Below are 22,779 nucleotides of genomic sequence, written 5' to 3' on the forward strand. Positions count from 1 at the left end.
GGCCAGCGTGTCGTACTCCTGCTCCCGGCAGAAGAGCTGTGTGATCGACCGGACGAGCCGAAACCGCTGCCAGCACTGCCGACTGCAGAAGTGTGTGGCAACCGGGATGTCCCGGGACGGTGAGAGAGGGAGAGGGGGAGGAGAGCGAGGGAGGAGAGCGAGGGAGGAGAGGGGAGTAAAGCTGAAGGGAACACGGCAGAGCCACTCTGAGGCTTGGAGCCTGGTTTCAGGAGACTGTAGGTTTCAGGTCGCTGCGCGGCACACCAGGCAGGGAGACTTGGGGGTTTGATACAGCAAACCTCAAACTAGGTCTCCCGGGGGTCTCCTGGAACCAGCTTTCAAGCTCCTGAGAAAGAGGCTTTGTGTTCAACTCGGCTTTCGTGTACAGAAGGGGGTAAAAGGAGGCTTGTGTTTCCTTCCCTGTCCTCAATAAAGCACCATAACATTCTGACTTAATTCTGACTGGTTTTCATTAGTCATTAATTTCTCCCCCTTTGCATGTCTCTCTCTCTGCTTTCTCTCTGCTTGTCTGTCTGTCTCTCTGTCTCTTTACCTCTCTCTCTGTCTGCCTGCTTGTCTTTCTCTCTGCCTCTCTCTCTCTCTCTGCCTGCCTGTCTCTGTCTCTCTCTCTCTCTCTCTCTCTCTCTCTCTCTCTCTCTCTCTCTCACGGCCTCTCTCTCTCTCTCTCTCTCTCTCTCTCTCTCTCTCTGTCGTGCAGCGGTGAAGTTCGGACGCATGTCTAAGCGTCAGCGAGAGAGCCTGTTCGCGGAGGTGGAGCGAGTCAAACAGCAGCAGCAGAACCTGCAGCAGGAGCACCACAGCCCAGGGGAGGCAGACGCCCTCGTCACCTTCCCCAGCAAAGACCTCCTCAACGGGCAGGGCCGGCTGGGCGAGCCCCAGGATCCGGCCTACCCCTTCGGCAAATCCTCCCAGGCGGAACCCAAGCCGTACCCCAGCGAGGAGGAAGAGGAGGGGAAGGGGAAGGGGAGGGGAAAGGGGAGGGGGGCGGATGTGGGGAGCAGGTTTAACCCCCTTGAATCCAGGCAGCCGTCTCCAGACCAGTCTTATCTTGAGACCAGGCGCTTTCAGCCGGCCGGTGAAATCAACAGCATGGCGGATTTTTTCAGCTTCTTCTCCAGCAACATTGAAACTCCCTCCTCGACCGCGCACGAGAACGGTACGTAGGGGTCCCCCCCCCCCCTCAATCTCTCTCTCTGTAGCTCGACCCCCCTGTCTCCCTTATAAAAGTCTCCCATACTTCAGAGGGTTCCCATAGGACTCATGGGAGTTACAGGGTAACCCTGCCCATGGTAAAAGCACTGCAGAGTGAAAGCATGGGAAAGAGAGGTCTGGTAAAGCATAGGGAAGCATTGTAAAGCACAGAGAGGTCTGGTAAAGCATAGGGAAGCATTGTAAAGCACAGAGAGGTCTGGTAAAGCATAGGGAAGCATTGTAAAGCACAGAGAGGTCTGGTAAAGCATAGGGAAGCATTGTAAAGCAGAGAGAGGTCTGGTAAAGCATAGGGAAGCATTGTAAAGCACAGAGAGGTCTGGTAAAGCATAGGGAAGCATTGTAAAGCACAGAGAGGTCTGGTAAAGCATAGGGAAGCATTGTAAAGCACAGAGAGGTCTGGTAAAGCATAGGGAAGCATTGTAAAGCACAGAGAGGTGTGGTAAAGCATAGGGAAGCATTGTAAAGCACAGAGAGGTCTGGTAAAGCATAGGGAAGCATTGTAAAGCACAGAGAGGTCTGGTAAAGCATAGGGAAGCATTGTAAAGCACAGAGAGGTCTGGTAAAGCATAGGGAAGCATTGTAAAGCACAGAGAGGTCTGGTAAAGCATAGGGAAGCATTGTAAAGCACAGAGAGGTCTGGTAAAGCATAGGGAAGCATTGTAAAGCACAGAGAGTTCTGGTAAAGCATAGGGAAGCATTGTAAAGCACAGAGAGGTCTGATAAAGAGTTTTTTTTAAAATTGTAAAGCGTGCTGGGTTGTGCCGCATGAAGAGCGCTATACAGAAGCAGACTGCATTGTGCTGCGCTGTTAGACAGCCGGTGAACGCGCCTGGTTTGACGTGCCAGTTGGTGTGTGTTCTCCCCTCTCTCCTCTCCTCAGACTGTCTGACTGCCAACATCGTGAAGTCTCACAGGGAGACGTGCCAGTACAGAGTGGAGGAGCTGCAGGCCCTGCGCTGGAAAGTGTTCAGCAGGGAGGAGGTGCTGGCTTACCAGAGCAAGGTAGGGGACACGGGCATGGCCGCCGCGGGACCGGGGTTCAACTGGTAGTGTTGTCCGTGCCGAGGGAGGAGGAGGAGGAGGAGGGGGGAGGAGAGGAGGGGAGGGAATTGTTTAGCACGAGTGATGAAGAGTATGTCTCTCTCTGTCTGTCACTCTGTCCAGTGTCGCTGTGTTTGTATGTATATCTAGTTTCATTATTAACATACCTTTATTCTCCTCTCCTCTCTCCCTGTGTGTTGTGACCCCTCTCCTCTCCTCTCCTCTCCTCTCCTCTCCTCTCCTCTCCTCTCTCCCTGTGTGTTGTGACCCCCTCTCCTCCCCTCTCCTCTCCTCTCCTCTCCTCTCCTCTCTCCCTGTGTGTTGTGACCCCCTCTCCTCTCTCCCAGTCTGTAGAGGAGATGTGGCAGCGTTGTGCTTACCGGCTCACAGACAGCATCCAGTACGTGGTGGAGTTCGCTAAGAGGATCGACGGATTCCTGGAGCTGAGCCAGAACGACCAGATAGTGCTGCTCAAAGGAGGTACAGAGAGACACACTGAGAAACTGAGAGACACACTGAGACACACACTGAGAAACTGAGACACACGCTGAGAAACTGAGACACACTGAGGAACATAGAGACACACTGAGAAACTCAGTGTGTCTCTCTGAAAGCAGGTACAGAGAGAGCTGCACACACGCACACACACACGCACACACACACGCACACACGCACGCACACGCACACACTCTCGTTTGTTAATGGTGTTCTCTCTCTCTCTCTCTCTCAGGTTCTCTGGAGGTGGTTCTCGTGCGGATGTGTCGCTCATTCAACCCTGACAACGGGACCGTGTTCTTCGAGGGCAAATACGGTGGGACGGAGGTCTTCAAATCACTGGGTGAGAGGAGAGGACTGCACGCTGCACACACGCTACACACACGCTACACACTATACAACAAACTGTACAACTTCACACAGAGAGATGCACAAGACTGACACACACACTGACACAGTGTACTGACTCTCCCCCCTCTCTCTCTCTCCCTCTCCCCCCCTCCCTCTCTCTCTCTCTCCCTCCCTCTCCCCCCTCCCTCTCTCTCTCCCTCTCCCCCCCCCTCCAGGGTGCAATGACCTCATTGCCGCGATCTTTGAGTTCTCTCAGAGCCTGTGCGCGCTGCACCTGTCTGAACAGGAGGTGGCGCTCTTCACCGCTGTGGTGCTGCTCAACCCAGGTGAGCCCCTTTACCAGCGAGGGGGGGGGGGGGGGGGGGTTGTGAAGCACGGCAATGCTCTGTCTGTGTACCTCTCCCCCCTCCTTTTCTCTCACTCTCTCTCTCTCTCTCAGAGCGTGCGTGGCTGCAGGATAAGGAGAAGGTGGCGAGGCTGCACAGTCACGTGGACGTGGCCTTCAAGAACACGCTGCAGAGGAGCCACAGAGACACCGTGCTGAGCAAGGTACTGACAGAGAGACACAGAGAGACACACACACTGACACCAGGACACTAAACTAACCAAGGTACCCAAAGAGAGAGAGAGACACTCAGACACACACACACACACACACACTGACACACAGACACTGTGCCAGGCAAGGTACTGAGAGAGACACAGACACAGACACACACACACACACACACACACACACACACAGACACATACACACACACACACACAGACACACACACAGACACACACACACACACACACGCACACACACACACAGACACACACACACACACACACACACACACACACAGACACACACAGAAAAAAAAGCAATTTTCTTGGAGAGCCATTTAGAAGAAGAAAAAAAAATTAAAAACTAAAGTTTCAAACTACACGCCTGTTTGACCCCTGTCCCCCTTTCCCACCATCCCCCTCTCCCCCCGTCCCCTCTCCCCTTCCCCCTGTCCCCCCAGCTCTCTCAGAAGACGCTCCAGTTGAAGTCTCTCTGCTCGCTGCACATCGACAGGCTCCGCTCATTCCTGGAGCTCCGCCCCCTGCTCGCTCACTCGCTGTTCCCCCCCCTCTACCACGAGCTGTTCAGCGACGGCCCTGACACCCCCCTGGAGTGACAGAGAGGGAGGGAGGGGGGCACCTACAGCCACGGAGCCACGCGCTTCACCTGCTGCAGAAAGACCGGGCTGATGTGAAACCGGACAGCATTCGACTCACTGTACCACCACACTGCTGACTGACAGCTCATCTTTCTACAGCTCTGCCCCTGTTCTCACTCGTAGAACCGCTGCTGGCCTGGGCCACAGTGCCACCTAGCCACCAGAGGAGCAAATTCACTCACTGCACATTTACTGTTTCAACACAGGGGTATTTCAAACAATTTAAAAACTATTTCAAACATGTCAGGGTCTAATTTTTTATCTGTTTGTTTGTTTGTTTGTTTTTTTTAAGCAAATTGTTTTAATGTTTTAATTTAAAATTAATGTAAGGTGTTCCTTTTACAAGTTCCCCCGCAGTAAAAGCACAGCAAAGTGTAATAAAGCACAGTGAAAGCATGGGAAAGCATAGGGAAGCATTGTAAAGCACAGAGAGGTCTGGTAAAGCATAGGGAAGCATTGTAACGCACAGAGAGGTCTGGTAAAGCATAGGGAAGCATTGTAAAGCACAGAGAGGTCTGGTAAAGCATAGGGAAGCATTGTAAAGCACAGAGAGGTCTGGTAAAGCATAGGGAAGCATTGTAAAGCACAGAGAGGTCTGGTAAAGCATATTAAGGGTAAACTCCTTTTAAAAGCAAGGGATATCACTCTCAACAAAGCTTCAGTCTCTCTCGCTGCTCACTGTTAGAATCTCAGGGAGTTATTTTATTTTTTTCATTTAAAATGAGCCAGGTTGCATTCTAGAACTTTTGAGTGAAAAAACTAAGTTTTTTAAGAACCTGCAAACAGTGATGTCACCGGAGGTTAATTCTTGCATTCTGATTTCCGACCACTAGATGTCGCCAAACCGACCGCACCAAAAGTTTGCGAAACAGTGTATGATTTTTTTCCCTTTATTATTATTATTATTATTATTATTATTATTATTATTATTATTATTGAGTTTTATTCGGTGCTGTTCTCAGTTCCTGACAATCTTGTAGATGGCCGTTGAACAGGAGTCAGTTTCCGAGCACTTTGAAGTTTTAAATGAGATTTAAGAAAAAAATAAAAACACGTTTTCAAAATCCACCGTGTCCCTGACAATCAGAAACCGTTCTGTGAATTTAACAACACAGACTACACTGGAAAGCGCGGTGGGTTTTAAAGGCAGTTTTAAATCAAACTGTATTGAAGCAATATTAACACAAACTCCATCTATCAGTTTTGTACAGCGGATGTTTTTCACTTTTCACTAGAAATCAAGACAAAACTATAAAGGTTTATTATATATATAGGTGCTTGTTGAAATGTATGATATAAATATATATTTAAAGAACATTTAGGGTTTTATTATTATTATTATTATTATTATTATTATTATTATTATTATTATTATTATTATTATTATTATTAATAGCGAATAAAAAATGTGTGGTACTGTTTTAAAACAAAAAAAAGTATTTTTTTCTAGTTTATTAAAAAGAAAACATAAGAAAATAAACACAGAATTGTTCAGATTTAGGATTATTTAAAAAAAAAATTGAAAAGGATTTTATCTTAACTAGAAGGAGCTACAGCCGTGTGCCCGTGTGTCCGAACACCTCCAGATGTGTCATCGATATCCTTCATCTACCTGCCTGCATGAAAACACCTCTGGGTGTGAGAATTTCAATCTCCGCTCAGTAATCAGGGATATAGAAACACACTCGTGTGTGAAAATGTCAGACCGCTCTGTGCTTTAATCAGGCGTCTTAAACCACTTCTAAAAAGTCTCCTGCGTTTTACCGTGTGTGGCTCTGTGTTCCTCTTCTCTTTACTGTTTTAAATGAATTGCACGGGTGGACTATTAAAGGCATCCATTGAATTAGACCATCGCTGCTAATTTACCGAGTTTTACCCCCAGATTTTCAGTCCCAGCGGTTTGATTTCAGGACGCACAGTAAATCAGAACTACAGAAGCAATGGGGAGTGTTGTGATAGATTGGCACACGACTGTATAGATCCATTACAAAAACAAGTGTTCTAACAGCACGACAAACGTTCAGTGTCAGAAGGCTAACATGTGATCGGAGCTGTTTCCTGCTCAGTCTTCGTGACTGCTCTGTATTACTTCCATCCCACTGGTAGCACTTAAAGGGTACATGAGAACCTTATTATTTTATTGTGATCTCTCAGAACTACATTTCCCATCATCCTCCTCCTGCTCACTTATGTAACTGAGATGGATTTACCAGTGAGCAGGAGGATGATGGGAAATGTAGTTCTGAGAGGTCCATGCAGGTACATGGGAAGCCATCTTGAGGCAGTGGAAAGCAATTTAAAAGTATAAAAAAGTGGTCACAATGTAAAAAAATTAAAAATAATTAAAACACACACACCTCTTACGTAAACAGCTGTAGCAAGACATGGGAACATGTAACACAATCAAATAGAAAGGTCCTTATGCACCCTTTAAGTCTTCTTTATATGTGATCATTATTGTTATATTTAAATAATATTTGTAAAAAAAAATGACCTAATAAAAACCTTAACTGGCACCCTGTGGATTATTGAGAGAGAGAGAGAGAGAGAGAGAGAAAGAGAGAGAGAGAGAGTGAGAGTGAGAGAGAGAGAGAGAGAGAGAGAGTGAGAGTGAGAGAGAGTGAGAGCGTGCGTGTGAGTGTGAGTGTGTGTTTTATAATTCACTAGTTTATAGCTTTCACCTTCCTCAGGAGGCCTGGGCTCCAATCTAGGGTGCTAGGTGGCACAGACAGACAGACAGACAGACAGACAGACAGACAGACAGACAGGCAGACAGGCAGTGGGCATGGCGACCTCATATGGAGACAGATCAAATATATTTATATGGAAGACTAGCAAGCAAATTCATGATAGCCTCATAAGTGCCCCCCCCCCCCCCCCCCCATCCCTATAAAGCAACTGAAAAACAATTTTGAAAACATTTTCAATAAAAAAAATAGATTTATTTTTGTTCATGTTATTTTCAGTATCTCCTGCATTTTCAATATCTCCTCTCTCTCTCTGGAGATTATTTCCCGTCTCTCTCCCACGCACGCAGTAACTCCCGATAATGCTGCACCATGCTTTACAACAGTAATCTACCCGTACAGCCGTCCTCCTCGCTGCTCTGCTCCGCAGAGACGCGTCTTGCCTCCCTCGCTCGGTTCTTTCATCAGTCCTGAGATGAAAGCGCGCTCTGCTGTTGATGCTAATGAGGCTAACAGCCCTAATGCCTTTGTCGATTAAACACGAGGATCGTGAGCTGCGGCGGGACAAAGCCGGGAATAATGAAGCAGTCGGTTCGAGCCGTGAATCACAGAGACTTCTCCATTCTCCACGGACTCCGGGCTATTCAATAGAGCCGAGATTGAAGCGCACCGGGGACTAGCAATTAGAGTCTCACAAAAGAAAAATAACAGTTTTTTTTACAGTATATTAATAATGCTGAAGCTTTGAGACTAGACGAGCGCGCCAATCCATTCTCTCACCTCTTATTAGCTTTATTAACAGGATCGCTGGCCCCTCCCTTTAAAGGAGCGCTGACCATCTTTAAAATCCATTCTCTCACCTCTTATTAGCTTTATTAACAGGATCGCTGACCCCTCCCTTTAAAGGAGCGCTGACCATCTTTAAAATCCATTCTCTCACCTCTTATTAGCTTTATTAACAGTATCACTGACCCCTCCCTTTAAAGGAGCGCTGACCAGCTTTAAAATCCATTCTCTCACCTCTTATTAGCTTTATTAACAGGATCGCTGACCCCTCCCTTTAAAGGAGCGCTGACCATCTTTAAAATCCATTCTCTCACCTCTTATTAGCTTTATTAACAGTATCACTGACCCCTCCCTTTAAAGGAGCGCTGACCAGCTTTAAAATCCATTCTCTCACCTCTTATTAGCTTTATTAACAGTATCACTGACCCCTCCCTTTGCGCTGACCATCTTTAAAATCCATTCTCTCACCTCTTATTAGCTTTATTAACATCATCACTGGCCCCTCCCTTTTAAATGAATGCTGAGCAAGACTTTTCTTTTAGAAAAAAATGAAATTTGGACCGGCTTTAAATTCTTTTTATTTAATTTATTTTATTGAATTTCATTCAAGAGAGACCAGGTCAAAAAAGTTGCATATAATACACACACACACACACACACACACACACACACACAAAACAAACAACACAAAATCTCCCACACAAATTCAACTGAGCACAACCAATACAGACGAGTTAATAAAACTTTTACAAGAAACAATTCAGGCGCGCCACTCAAATCAAAAGCACAGTCTGGGCTACACAGATACAGTCCATCTTTATTCCTCCTTTTGAAGGGATCAGACATCGAGTTTCAGTTCTCCCTGAAGTTCATTCCAAGACCACGGAACTCACTCGAACCCTGAATGCCTCAGGGATGGGAATCAGACTCCTATTCCACAGCAGTGTGATCCAGTCCAGGTTTCACTGCTACCAGCTTGATCAGCCCCAGTGTGTCTAGCTAACAAGCTCAGGTGTGTCTGATTATTAAACTCCTAGTGAAACCAGAAATGGATCACACTGCTGTGCAGCGGGAGTCTGATTCCCATCCCTGTAGATAGATAGATAGTCGTTGCTTGAAGGAGGATTTTATCTGGTTTTATAGAGAAGACAGCTGCAGTATATTGGTGGAAACAGAATATTAAATCAGACCCTGATTTATTTTTATTTTAAAGCGATTTCTAAATCTTCCAGGTACATCTCTCTCTTCCTCTCTCTCCTTCCCTCCCTCCTTCCCTCCTCTCTCTCTCTCTCCCTCCCTCCATCCCTCCTTCTCTCTCTCCCCCTCCTCTCTCTCTCTCTCCCTCCCTCCATCCATCCCTCCCTCTCTCTCTCCCCCTCCTTCCCTCCTCCCCTCCTCTCTCTCTCTCTCCCCCTCCTCTCCCTCCATCCTCCCCGCTCTCCTCTCTCTCCTCCCTCAGGGGTGCAGTATGGATGCCAGCCCCACCTCTCCCTCCCCTAGCAGGGCATCCCTCTTCACGCCGGCCCCCTTGTTCAGCACCTTGACCCGGAGCGAGCGCCGGTCCAGCTCCCCCCGGCTCAGCCCCTCGAAGAAGAAATCCTCGTTGAAGATGGGCTCCCTGCTCCGCTTCACCACGTTGCTCCTCTGCCTCTGCAGCCGCCCGGGGTCCAACTGGACCACCACGCAGCAGCTGACCAGCCTGGAATCGAACCCGGGTGGGTAGAGCCCTTCCCCGCTGACCAGCCTGACCCGCAGCCTGCCCTGCTCCCCGGAGAACTCGGCCGACAGCCTCAGCTCTCCCCCCGGCTCCCTGCCCTTCCTCAGGGGCAAGAGGCTCTCCTTGGTCAGCCTCTCCTGGCAGCAGATGAAATCGAGTTGAAAGAGGGGAGGGGGAGCCAGCGTGGCTTGGCCGAGTCTGCGGCGCCTCACTGGGCTGTCCTCCGAAGAGCTGCCGGAGTCCGTGGGCAAGGACCAGCGGGACAGCTCTTCGGAGCCCAGCGTACGGTGGAACAGGCGCTGGGTCCCGCGGGCGTGGCAGAGCGGGGGCGGGGAGCGGGCTGGGAGGAGGGGGGAGCTGAAGGGGGAGGAGTCTGTGGAGGAGGCGGGGTCGCTGTCGGGGGAGGAGAAAGGAGGGTACAAGGATGAGGGAGACGCCACTTGGGGGGTAAACTCGCCAACGGGGCTTCTGCGGGTGGGCGGGGAGTGGAAGAGGGACTCCCTGCGTCTGGTGTGGGGGCTTTCGGGGAGGCAGGCTAAGGAGAGGTGGGGGGCAGCGGGGAGGGTTGGAGAAGCAGCTGCCAGCCTCTCCTCTCCCTCCCCCAGCTCAGAGTCCGCACTCTCGATCTGAATGACGTGCCGCCGGGCCGATCGGATCAGCTCGCGCTCCGCGGGGCTCCAGGGTCTGTTTGGGGCGCCCCCCCGGCTGGATTCTGGGGCGCCCGGCGTCGGTGGGGGTAGCAGCAGCAGCTTAGGAGGGATGAAGAATTCGGGGATGCGGTCCGGGGTCAGGATGTTGGGGTACGCAGACAGCTTGCTGTGGGGCGCCCCCCGCTGCCCGGCCGGCAGGAGACCGAGCCCGGAGGAGAACATGATCGTCTATCTGTCGCGAGGTGATTGCCCCCTGGTGGCGACAGGAAGAAACGCAAGGAAAAAACGTGCAGCTGTTAGGCGGCGCTGGATAGTTGAACACAAAGACGATTTTTTCAAGAACGTTTAATTTATCTAACGAGTCATTTAGTAGACGCTTTTATCCAAACCGACTTACAGAGGCTAGGAGGGTGAACTCTGCATCATCAACAACTGCTGCTGCTGCTGCAGAGTCACTTCCAATAGGACTTTGTTTTACGTCTCATCCGAAGGTCCAAACGTGTTTCTTGAAAGCTGGTTCCAGGAGACCCCCGGGAGACCTAGTTTGAGGTTTGCTGTATCAAACCCCCCCCAAGTCTCCCTGCCTGGTGTGCCGCGCAGCGCCCTGAAACCTACAGTCTCCTGAAACCAGACTCCAAACCTCAGAGCGGCTCCGTGTTCCCTTCAGCTTGAGTCACATACAGACATGTCGGTTGACCCAGCCTGTATCAGCCCTGTGCTCAGCTAGAATTACAACTACAGCTACAGCAGCATTGTTGCGAGCAGTAATCAATCACACACAGACACACACACACACAGACACACACAGACACAGACAGACAGACACACACACACACACACACACACACACACACACAGAGATACACTCACACACCAGAGTATTTGTATTTGTTTTCCCCATAGCTCACACACCCTAGTCTCTGTAAGTCGCCTTGGATAAAGGCGTCTGCTAAATAAACTAATAATAAATGATAATACTTCAATAAAAAACAACACGTTTTTATGGCTAGATTTTTTTACGTTTAAAGAAAAAATGCAAAAGCCAATTAAAATAAACGTGCAAAACTGTTCAAATTGCTTACCTTTATTCCGTACAAACAAACAAACAAACAAAGAAAGTCCTGTCTGTTCAAAGAAGTTTTTGCCAAAGCGCGCTCTTGCTGAATGCACTGAAGATGCAGGCTCGGAGCTCAGCGCTGGTCTCGCTGGATGTTTCTCCAGCTCGCCGCTGCACGCAGTGTGAGGCGATCTCCGCTGATCTCCGCTGCACGCAGTGTGAGGCGATCTCCGCTGCACGCAGTGTGAGGCGATCCCCGCACCGGCGACTGGATTTATCAGATTGAACGAAAAAGACGCGAACACGTCACAGCGAGTCACCTGCCAATCAATTCCGAGTGTCGTTGCTTCCGAACAGAACGCTCTACCTCTCCCGTCGCCTAGGAACCGGGATGGAGGTGGATAATTCATGCTAGTCACGGTAATTATCTGTTAAAGGATCATACTGCTCCAAACGCGTTAAAAATAGAACAGAATTGCCAATAAACTCCGCGTCCGTACGTCATGGACCCCCCCTCCCGAGATACTGCACCCCCTTTCACCGCATCATTGGAATGCATTCCCGAGCTGTTTACAACTTACAGCCGGGTACTTTCAAAACCAGACCAGAGTCAAGCTTCATGAAGTTCAGCCAGTATATATGTGTATGTGTGTGTGTGTGTGTGTGTGTCTGGGGGGTGGGGGGGCAAAATATTTAATTTGTTGTCGGCTTTTACCGTGTGGAGTTTTGTCTGACTGGGCTTAGAAATATAATATAAAAATATAATGAGAGTCAATGAGAAGTCCCTACAGTTATAGGAATACAAACGTATGTGTGTGTGTGTGTGTGTGTGTGTGTGTCGGTGTCTTTTTCTGCTGTTCCCCCCCCAGGAAGAAAAACAATTCTTGTCTTTTTAAAATATTAAAAAGCAACACAATCATATGAACGTTTTTGCATCGACACGTTATCAGTGTATGACGGAACAGTTCCGTTAACTAGAGGCTCAGAAAAAAAAAATATGGCACACGATATCAAATAATACTTTATTATTATTATTATTATTATTATTATTATTATTATTAAAACACTAAAATTAAAAACATTTTGCATAAAAAAGAAACCTATATTCAAATAGATGGTTCATTAAAGTGTTGATATGACCGGTCCAATAAATTAGCTAAACTAACAGCTTTTTAAAAAAATAATAACCAGGGGTACTACGGAAAAGATTTCCTGTCTTAGAAGAAATTCTACCGACATTCAGTATTTAAGGACAAACGATATATCGTACATTTCTCAGAACACGCCCAGGCAAACTCTGGAAACAAATCCAGTTTTCAAAAGGAATACTGCTCCATCTAGCGGTTAGAGCTCACAACTGCAGTGTTAAGTGTTCTTAACGGAGTCACACGTCAACACGACTCTGTATCCTCTTCACTGTCCACCAACATAATATTCTAACAGAGAGACTATTGCAACTGGACATGGTGAGCGAGGCAAGGTGACCAAACTACACCACAGCAGGGGCGGGAATCAGACTCCCGCTGCACAGCACTGTGATCCAGTCCTGGTTTCACTAGGAGTTTAATAATCAGACACACCTGAGCTTGTTACCTAGACACACTGGGGGCTGAACAAGCTGGTAGCAGTAAAACCTGGACTGGGTGACACTGCTGTGCAACAGGAGTCTGTATTATTATTATTATTATTATTATTATTATTATTATTATTATTATTATTATTATTATTATTATTATTAAGCTCACAGAATGAATGAATTAATCAATTACTCAAATGAACCCTTAAAATGAGCTAATAATTTACTTAATTAGACACATTGTTTTCAGCTCTTTTAAAAACACTCTCAGATTTCTAAGTCAACCTTAACATTTTACAAGCAACTTGAAACATGCAATTCTTTTTTTTTTAAATCCCAGGTGTCTCACACAGGTGTCACAGGGCAGCACAGGGTTACAATGCAAGCTTCATATTTAAACACAGTGTAGTTTACAGCCAGTGCAAACCAGAAGACACACTGGGGGGTCCTCGAGCCCCTGGTTTAAGATTGCAGGCTGGGGGAGGGGGGGGTGTTTGGGCCCCCCCTGGAGGCAGCTCGGCTGAAGGTCCCGTTTCCTCCTCTCGTTTCTCTCTGGGGTGAGTCTGCTCCGGCTCACACAGGGACTCCCGGACTCAGAATCCAATCAGAGTCCCCACACTGACCGAGACAAACAGAGCTGCAGAGACAAAAACACAGCAGGGACGGGAATGAGACTCCCGCTGCACAGCAGTGTGATCCAGTCCTGGTTTCAGACACACCTGAGCTGGTTAGCTAGACACACTGGGGCTGATCCAGCTGGTAGCAGTGAGACCTGGCCTGGGTGAAGCTCTGGGGAGTTACCTACCTGTGGCCTCCGCGTGCAGTTTGGACCCATCGGCGCTGGTGATTCTGCACGAGACAAACGTCTTCCTGCCCTCGGTCCGGTCCAACTCACACTCTACCAGCACCACCGAGCCCAGAGGAATGGGACTGAACACAGAGAGAGGGGAGAGAGAGAGAGAGCGTGCGTGTGAGTGTGTGTGAGTGTGTAGGTGGCACAGACAGACAGACAGACAGACAGACAGACAGAGGGCATGGCGACCTCATATGGAGACAAATTTAAAAAAAAGCTCCCTTCTAGTTATATATATATGGAAGACTAGCAAGCAAATTCATGATAGCCTCATATGTGCATTCCCCCCCCCGCCATCCAGCCCTATAAAGCAACTGAAAAACAATTTGGAAAACATTTTCAATAAAAAATAGATTTATTTTTGTTCATGTTATTTTCAGTATCTCCTGCATTTTCAATATCTCCTCTCTCTCTCTCTCTCTCTCTCTCTCTGGAGATTATTTCCCGTCTCCCACGCTCGCAGTAACTCCCCAGGACAGCACCGCTCACCCCGAGTTCAAGGCTCTGCTATTTTTTTCCGCTGCTTTGTTAAGACTGCAGTAGACGCACAACATATTTTCCCGTATATAAAGTGCTTGATTTGGGATATTTTCAGCTCGCTGTGAACTCCCGGTCTTGTCAGTGGACTGTTTTGCTCCGATGTGAAAACAGCCCATCGATATGGAGCACGTACTTCGATATCCAGATCGATAATATCGAAGTCTTCCAAGAAATATATAAGAACGTCCAGAGTGAGAAAGAGAGAGACCCGATTCCTTTTCATGTGTTAACTCTTCGTGGCGTTCGTAAAGTTTAGATTGTAACTGCTGCTAATGCCGTCCCGCCAATAAAACAGCTTGGAATTTGAATTGAGAGAGAGAGAGAGAGAGAGGGAGAGAGGGAGAGAGACAGAGAGAGAGAGAGAGAGAGGGAGAGAGACAGAGACAGAGAGAGAGACAGAGAGAGGGAGAGAGAGAGGGAGAGAGACAGAGACAGAGAGAGAGACAGAGACAGGGAGAGGGAGAGGGAGAGGGAGAGGGAGAGGGAGAGGGAGAGGGAGAGAGAGAGAGAGAGAGAGAGAGAGACAGAGAGAGGGAGAGAGACAGAGAGAGAGAGGGAGACAGAGAGAGGGAGAGAGAGAGAGAGAGAGAGAGAGGGAGAGACAGAGAGAGAGAGAGGGAGAGAGAGAGAGGGAGAGAGAGAGGGAGAGGGAGAGGGAGAGGGAGAGAGGGAGAGAGACAGAGAGAGACAGAGAGAGACAGAGAGAGACAGAGAGAGAGAGAGAGAGAGAGAGAGGGAGAGGGAGAGGGAGAGGGAGAGGGAGAGGGAGAGAGAAACACACAGACAGAGACACAAAGAGAAATAAAAACACAAAGACGCACAAGAGACAAAAAGACGATCACACTGAACAAAGCAACAGCACAGAGGCTGTCTGACAGATGACTGCGTCGGAAAGGAAGCTACAATACTGAGATTCCTATCATCATTATTATTATTATTATCATCATTATTATTATTATTGTTAACAAAGCCCGGCGCGGGGGCGTGTCGCACAGAGACTCACTTCCTGTAGTTGATGTTGAGGTTGGCTGTCATCACAAAGCCGGTCAGGTACGTGGCGCAGATCCCCGTGGCTGAGTCGATGATGGTGGCGATCGCACCCCCGTGGACGTGCCTGGGGAGAGGAGACCCGGGTTCAACAATGACAAAACAAGCCAGCTCCTATTGGAAGTGACTCTGCAGCAGCAGCAGCAGCAGTTGTTGATGATGCATAGTTCACCCCCCTAGTCTCTGGAATTCGCTTTGAATAAAAAGCATCTGCTGAATGACTGAAATGCTGTTTCTAATGTATAACGCATTGATTTATTTATTTTGTGATGTATCTGAGGTTATTAACAATTGCTGATTCCACCCCTTTGCCCCCTCCTCTCACCCCGGGGGTCCCTCCAGCAGCGGCCCGGCCTGGAAGAGACACACCGCGCGCCGCTCCGCTTTGTTGGCGAAGACGGTGTACTCGAACCCGGCTCCCTCCTCCTCCAGGTTCCTGGTGAACAGGCGAGCCGTGGGCTTGTGCAGCCGGCTGAGGCACTGCCCCCCTGCGCAGAAACACACAGTGACATCACAATGACAGAGAGACGCAGTGACATCACAAAGAGAGAGATCTCAATGAGAGAGAGACACAGAAACACAGTGACATCACAATGAGAGAGAGAGACAGTGACATCACAATGAGAGACAGTGACATCACAATCAGACAGACACACAGAGACATCTCAAATCCGACATACAGAGACATCTCAAATCCGACACACACAGAGACACCTCAAATCCGACACACACAGAGACATCTCAAATCCGACACACACACAGAGACATCTCAAATCCGACACACACAGAGACATCTCAAATCCGACACACAGAGACATCTCAAATCCGACACACACACAGAGACATCTCAAATCCGACACACACACAGAGACATCTCAAATCCGACACACACACAGAGACATCTCAAATCCGACACACACACAGAGACATCTCAAATCCGACACACACACAGAGACATCTCAAATCCGACACACAGAGACATCTCAAATCCGACACACAGAGACATCTCAAATCCGACACACACAGAGACATCTCAAATCCGACACACAGAGACATCTCAAATCCGACACACACAGAGACATCTCAAATCCGACACACACAGAGACATCTCAAATCCGACACACACAGAGACATCTCAAATCCGACACACAGAGACATCTCAAATCCGACACACACAGAGACATCTCAAATCCGACACACACAGAGACATCTCAAATCTGACACACACAGAGACATCTCAAATCAGACACACAGTGATGTCCCAGTCAGACACACAGTGATGTCCCAGTCAGACACACAGTGATGTCCCAGTCAGACACACAGTGATGTCCCAATCAGACAGTTGCTGTGGGTCCCGGGCTCCACACCTGCAGAGTAGGTCAGGTAGCGCTTGTAGCTCGGAAGCCTCTCCCAGGACTCGGCCCCCTTCGCGCTGTAGCGCTCGTACAGACTCATCATCTCCGCAGACCAGCTGGGGTTCGGCACGCCGTAGTCCTTCGGGGCGGAGCACAGCGCCCGGCTCCACTAGCAGTGGACACAAGAGGATGTGCACCTTTTATTTTATTTATTTAAAACAACACGTCAAACCAGCGTCAAGTCCAGTAAATGCGTATTTATACTAACCACGGGAATGCACTTGCACAAAACACTGTGGTGAACTTCCACAAGTTTAACTTGACATTAAGGCTCTTGTTGGAAAAGGGAGACCTACATTATCCCCATTGCTGAGCAGTTAGAGCCAGTCCAGGTTTTACATTAAGTCTGTGAGTATCATATTATTATTATTATTAGTTTATTTAGCAGACGCCTTTATCCAAGGCGACTTACAGAGACTAGGGTGTGTGAACTATGCATCAGCTGCAGAGTCACTTACAACTACGTCTCACCCGAAAGACGGAGCACAAGGAGGTGAAGTGACTCGCTCAGGGTCACACAGTGAGTCAGTGGCTGAGGTGGGATTTGAACCCGGGGACCTCCTGGTTACAAGCCCCTTTTCTTTAACCACTGGACCACACAGCCTCCTATAATATAACTCCTATCACAGAGTCTCCCAGCAAACTGATGAATCAATACCAATTGACAGAGCCTTGACTTGACAGGATGAGTTACAGACACGTTCACAAGGTTATGAAACTGCGTTTGCGCAACCTCGTTCCATAGAGTTTTCTTTTATTAACACACGCAAACTGAAGGGATTGAAACCCGGATTCCCGCTACTTACCGAGATAGTCCTGGCAGGTCTGGAGAATTCAACAGCCGATTTCAAAATCACCTTCTTCAAGGAAGCGGTCAAGTTTTGAGGGTTCATCTGTGGAGGTAGATGCCGGCACAGGACCGCAGCAAACCGCATAGTGTTTCTCCACATACTTACAGTGGATATTATAGTGTCTCTTTATATGAAATCACGTCTCTTAGTTCAATAATACTAACACACATTAATACCGGATCGCTGTCTACCCGTTAGCGTCACGGGTATCAGAACAAAACTACTGGAAATCATGTAAATGTGCTTCCTTCATGTAAATGTGCTTTATTTTGCTCTTATCTGCCCCCTATTTTACTGCATTTAATCCTGTACTTCAGAATATTGTAATCTGCCAAGTGTTTAACCTGTAGTACTTTGTATTTAATCACATCCTGATGTAACTATCACTATTTAATCATATCCTGATGTAACTATCACTATTATCTGCTGTATTATTGAATTGTGGTTTGTCAAACTTGTACTTTACTTGAACAAAAGTTATTGTATTTCTTGCTCTTATTGTATTACTTGTATTGTAACGCTTGAAATGTATTTGCTTACGATTGTAAGTCGCCCTGGATAAGGGCGTCTGCTAAGAAATAAATAAATAATACTGGAAGTAAATGTAATACGTTTATTATTATTATTATTATTATTATTATTATTATTATTATTATTATTATATATTAATGTTTTGTTGCCGGTTAGCGAGTGTGTGGCGTAATGGACTTAACTGGTAAAACACAGATACGACGAGACGAATGAATACTAGTCTGTAGGATAAAAAAATTAATATTAATTAATATTTTGCACAGTTACGTCGGCAATTCGTAGCAATGCACGTTATTTTAAACGGGACAAAACGCGCAGCCTGTCGTGTTTCTCTTGAAACTACTTCAAACGTGTTGAGATCAACAGAAAAACACATCACGGTATCGAATATTATATATATATATATATATATATAGTTAATTAAACGCTTCGCAGTGCGTTTTTAATTATAAAGATACGGTCTGTGTTTTCAATTTCACCTTGACGCTTCAAATCACTGTTTACCTGCTGAAGGACGTCCTTTTAGTTATCGAAAGCGACACCGTGTGTTGGATACACTCCTCGCGGTCAGTTTAGTTTAAATTATTTATTTATTCAATTCCAAATTCGTATTTTATTTTATATTTTTTTAAAGCTGGTAAACGCGAGTCGCTCCCGCTTCCTGACCCTGCCGGCAACAGGTCGGCTTCTTCTGACGCAACTGTTCCCCCCGTCACGTGGGGTTACGTCTCACTCACCACGTGACTCCCATTCCGCGGCTCTGTTGCTATGGTGACGGTTGCGACACATACCTACACAATAAATATAAATACGAGCGTTTTTATCTTTTTCTAAAGGAATCTTTAAAACAAATAACACTGTACCGAAGTATTTATTTAAAATAAAAACGATATTAACCGAACAGTTAAAAAAAAATATATCTAGAATATCTGTGTTGCTAGATTTTTTTTTTTTACAGTGTTTAGTTTTCACAACTTTTGTGTTGTTGTTGTTTTTCAATATGAGTCTTTTTCCTTTAAAATACGCAGCACTTTGCTCAGCTCCGGTTATGAAAGAAAGGAAACGAGTCGAGGTACGAGAGTTTATTTGCCGCGCTTTTACGTTTTCGTTCTGTATTTAATTGTATTAAATTGCACGTTCAAATCAAAGTGTTTCTGTGCTCGATAATAATAATGTACCGCAGTCCAGTGTACTGTACAGACCGAGAGGATAGTCAACTGTTTCAAGAATTAAACATTAAAAAATAAACTTGCACGTAGATTATAATGCACATTTTAAGGTACTTTTTTAACAGTGTGCTGTTACCACGTTGTGCTTTGAAGAAAAAAAATCAAAATAATATTTAACGGGATCGGATTTCAAACTAATGTGGGCTCCTTCTCTCTTTGCAGAAAGACGAACTGTTGGCAGCCAGAATAGCCGATGTTAACAGGTGAAGTTACAACAGAACGTCTTGGTCTTTTTTTAAAAAACAATTATTAGTCTTCTCTTTTAAAAAAAAATGAGGACCCTAAGTTATAGACTGTCTATCTGTCTGTGTGTCTTTTTGTCACACTGTGGGTTTGATCAAGCTGGTAGTAAAACCTGGACTGGGTGAAACTGCTGTGCAACAGGAGTCTTATTCCCATCCCAATCTATCTATCCCACTATTTCTACTAACATACTGTCGCTGTCTGCACAATAAAATCAGCTAAAAACCTCCTCCAATGACTATCTATCTACAGGGCTGGGAATCAGACTCCTGCTGCACAGCAGTGTCACTCAGTCCAGGTTTTACTACCAGCTTGATCAGCCCCAGTGGGTCTAGCTAACAAGCTCAGGTGTGTCTGATTATTAAACTCCTAGTGAAACCAGGACTGGATCACACTGCTGTGCAGCGGGAGTCTGATTCCCATCCCTGTAGATAGATAGCCTGGATCACACTGCTGTGCAGCGGGTCTGATTTTAGGGTTTCAGGCTTCATGCTGGTCTCTTGTGCTTCTGATCCCCAGAGAGAAGGAGCTGAGGCTCAAGGCGGAGTCTATGACTCGGGGGCAGATCAGCCCGTGCAGCAGGAGAGCCCGGGAAAGCGTGGAGCTGAGCAGGGAGGTGACGTGTGCGAGCAAGGCTCTGACTGAGGTGAGTGAGAGAGGGGCAGGGGCTGGACCAGGCTGCAGTATACACACACACACACACAAGCACAAGCATGCACGCACAGAGACACACGCACACTGACACATAGACACACACACAGACACACACACACACACACATATATAATATCATATATATGATATCGTATCGAGTATTGTACAGCCCCTTCTGAAAGTCCAGTATTTGTGCACTGATCTCCTCTCTCAGAAATATTGTTATCAGTGTAGCTGCTGACAGGTTCCAGTGGGGGCGGGGTTTTATAACCGTGCACTCTGATTGGCTCCCCTCTCTCTCTCTCTCTCTCTCTCTCTCTCTCTCTCTCTCTCTCTCTCTCTCTCTCTCTCTCTCTCTTTGCAGGTGCGCAGATCTGCTTTGCAGGAGCTGCTGCTTCTTGAGCACCAGCAGCACAGCGAAGAGCTGAGCCGTGTAGGCAAGGCTTTCTACACCCAGCGCATTTAAAGAGGGGCGCGGACACGGGGGGGGGGGAGGGGGGGCACTCACGAGCGAGCTCGGATTAAAACTTCAATCATTCAACCTGCTTTCTTACACTTTACTGTGTACTTGACCCTGTCTCTTCTATCAGTTCATATGTGCAGCTGACCCTGTCTCTTCTATCAGTTCATATGTGCAGCTGACCCTGTCTCTTCTATCAGTTCATATGTGCAGCTGACCCTGTCTCTTCTATCAGTTCATATGTGCAGCTGACCCTGTCTCTTCTATCAGTTCATATGTGCAGCTGACCCTGTCTCTTCTATCAGTTCATATGTGCAGCTGACCCTGTCTCTTCTATCAGTTCATATGTGCAGCTGACCCTGTCTCTTCTATCAGTTCATATGTGCAGCTGACCCTGTCTCTTCTATCAGTTCATATGTGCAGCTGACCCTGTCTCTTCTATCAGTTCATATGTGCAGCTGACCCTGTCTCTTCTATCAGTTCATATGTGCAGCTGACCCTGTCTCTTCTATCAGTTCATATGTGCAGCTGACCCTGTCTCTGCTATCAGTTCATATGTGCAGCTGACCCTGTCTCTTCTATCAGTTCATATGTGCAGCTGACCCTGTCTCTTCTATCAGTTCATATGTGCAGCTGACCCTGTCTCTTCTATCAGTTCATATTTGCAGCTGACCCTGTCTCTTCTATCAGTTCATATGTGCAGCTGACCCTGTCTCTTCTATCAGTTCATATGTGCAGCTGACCCTGTCTCTTCTATCAGTTCATATGTGCAGCTGACCCTGTCTCTTCTATCAGTTCATATGTGCAGCTGACCCTGTCTCTTCTATCAGTTCATATGTGCAGCTGACCCTGTCTCTTCTATCAGTTCATATGTGCAGCTGACCCTGTCTCTTCTATCAGTTCATATGTGCAGCTGACCCTGTCTCTTCTATCAGTTCATATGTGCAGCTGACCCTGTCTCTTCTATCAGTTCATATGTGCAGCTGACCCTGTCTCTTCTATCAGTTCATATGTGCAGCTGACCCTGTCTCTTCTATCAGTTCATATGTGCAGCTGACCCTGTCTCTTCTATCAGTTCATATGTGCAGCTGACCCTGTCTCTTATATATATATAAGTATGTACCTTTGCACAGCACAGTTATACATACAGTCCAGTAATAATAAATACAATTAAATAACTTAAAAACATGTTTTTCTTTTATTTAAAAAACAAAGTTTCACACCAAAAAAAAATAAAAAAAGAAACCGCAGCTCTTGAGAGAGCAAAGGGCTAAAGAATGAGTTCGATACAAATATATTTCTGCTTGCTTCTCCGTTTTGTTTTGCATTCTCAGTGCCTTTACCTGGCTTTTGAGCTGGGCAGCGGGCTTGTCTGGAGAACCCTAACTCCAAGAATGCCATTCAAATCATGTGACAGCGTGACCTTTCAACCCCCCCCCCCCCACACACACCTCCTTTGTCCATACAGGGGCTAGCAGAGTGCGAAGGTCACGCTGTCACGCCCCTTGAACTGAATGCCGAAGGCAGTCCCTGGCAGACGGGGTTCTCCAGAGCAGCTCAAAGCTCAGGTTTGTTAAAATGATAAGAAACCCAAAACTGGAGGAGCAACAGAAAACCCGGAACCGCTCAGAACGAGTGAAGCAAAAAAAAAAAAAACCAAAACCATAAAACAGTGAAAAAAATAAAATGTCCCTGTTATCTGCCGGGGTGGGGGGTGATGTCTGATTGCCTGTGTGTGTTTTGATTTGATCCAGCCCGTTGAGGGGCGGGAGGAGTGTTTCCGTGTCCGCTAGCCTCCAGACAGTTCAGCTTGACGCCCCCTTCGGTCATTTCCCTGCAACGAAATCACAGCACATGTAGTTTATCCTGGATTGCAATGATGACTAATATGCTTTACCAGACCTCTCTGTGCTTTACAATGCTTCCCTATGCTTTACCAGACCTCTCTGTGCTTTACAATGCTTCCCTATGCTTTACCAGACCTTACTGTGCTTTACAATGCTTCCCTATGCTTTACCAGACCTCTCTGTGCTTTACAATGCTTCCCTATGCTTTACCAGACCTCTCTGTGCTTTACAATGCTTCCCTATGCTTTACCAGACCTCTCTGTGCTTTACAATGCTTCCCTATGCTTTACCAGACCTCTCTGTGC

General features: G+C 47.0%; 3 protein-coding genes across 8 annotated transcripts in view; 1 reads left to right on the forward strand and 2 right to left on the reverse strand.

Annotated features, from left to right (window-relative positions):
- Positions 1-4,572, forward strand: part of LOC131703214 (nuclear receptor ROR-alpha A-like) — a 30,014-nt gene extending 25,442 nt beyond the window's left edge. For all 3 annotated transcript variants that reach the window (XM_059006188.1, XM_059006189.1, XM_059006191.1), the window contains 8 exons: positions 1-119; positions 719-1,177; positions 2,114-2,235; positions 2,622-2,754; positions 3,005-3,112; positions 3,336-3,446; positions 3,560-3,669; positions 4,134-4,572. The exon at positions 1-119 is cut by the window's left edge and continues 23 nt beyond it. In XM_059006188.1, the coding sequence (XP_058862171.1) occupies positions 1-119; positions 719-1,177; positions 2,114-2,235; positions 2,622-2,754; positions 3,005-3,112; positions 3,336-3,446; positions 3,560-3,669; positions 4,134-4,289 (1,318 nt within the window). In that variant the 3' untranslated portion in view covers positions 4,290-4,572. The remainder of the gene's footprint in view (positions 120-718; positions 1,178-2,113; positions 2,236-2,621; positions 2,755-3,004; positions 3,113-3,335; positions 3,447-3,559; positions 3,670-4,133) is intronic.
- A 4,681-nt stretch (positions 4,573-9,253) lies between these two features.
- On the reverse strand, positions 9,254-11,456 carry LOC117395223 (C2 calcium-dependent domain-containing protein 4D-like). The gene is made up of 2 exons (XM_033994075.3): positions 11,254-11,456; positions 9,254-10,424 (listed from the first exon to the last, which is right to left on the reverse strand). Exon 2 carries the CDS (start codon positions 10,391-10,393, stop codon positions 9,260-9,262), a length of 1,134 nt encoding a protein of 377 aa, XP_033849966.3. The 5' UTR covers positions 10,394-10,424; positions 11,254-11,456; the 3' UTR covers positions 9,254-9,259.
- Positions 11,457-12,236: 780 nt separating this feature from the next.
- On the reverse strand, positions 12,237-18,731 carry LOC117969132 (acyl-coenzyme A thioesterase THEM4-like). Of its 4 annotated transcripts, none has more exons than XM_059006186.1 (7): positions 18,546-18,731; positions 17,466-17,552; positions 16,612-16,768; positions 15,570-15,732; positions 15,201-15,311; positions 13,610-13,734; positions 12,237-13,441 (listed from the first exon to the last, which is right to left on the reverse strand). In XM_059006186.1, exons 2-7 carry the CDS (start codon positions 17,550-17,552, stop codon positions 13,398-13,400), a joined length of 687 nt encoding a protein of 228 aa, XP_058862169.1. In that variant the 5' UTR covers positions 18,546-18,731; the 3' UTR covers positions 12,237-13,397. The 4 variants fall into 4 exon arrangements, with proteins under 4 accessions (XP_058862169.1, XP_058862168.1, XP_058862167.1 ...); XM_059006185.1 differs by having other exon boundaries at positions 17,466-17,610; XM_059006184.1 differs by having other exon boundaries at positions 17,466-18,731.
- Positions 18,732-22,779: the final 4,048 nt, after the last annotated feature.

This window comes from Acipenser ruthenus, chromosome 32 (assembly GCF_902713425.1).
Source record: "Acipenser ruthenus chromosome 32, fAciRut3.2 maternal haplotype, whole genome shotgun sequence".
NCBI lineage: Eukaryota > Metazoa > Chordata > Actinopteri > Acipenseriformes > Acipenseridae > Acipenser > Acipenser ruthenus.

Coding starts and splice junctions, on each gene's coding strand:
- LOC117969132 (XM_059006185.1), bottom strand. CDS start 17,609: ATGTGGAGAAACACTATGCGGTTTGCTGCGGTCCTGTGCCGGCATCTA. Junction 16,769..17,465: donor GACCTGCCAGGACTATCTCG/GTAAGTAGCGGG, acceptor GTCCACTGCTAG/TGGAGCCGGGCGCTGTGCTC. Junction 15,733..16,611: donor CTACCTGACCTACTCTGCAG/GTGTGGAGCCCG, acceptor GTTTCTGCGCAG/GGGGGCAGTGCCTCAGCCGG.
- LOC117395223 (XM_033994075.3), bottom strand. CDS start 10,393: ATGTTCTCCTCCGGGCTCGGTCTCCTGCCGGCCGGGCAGCGGGGGGCG.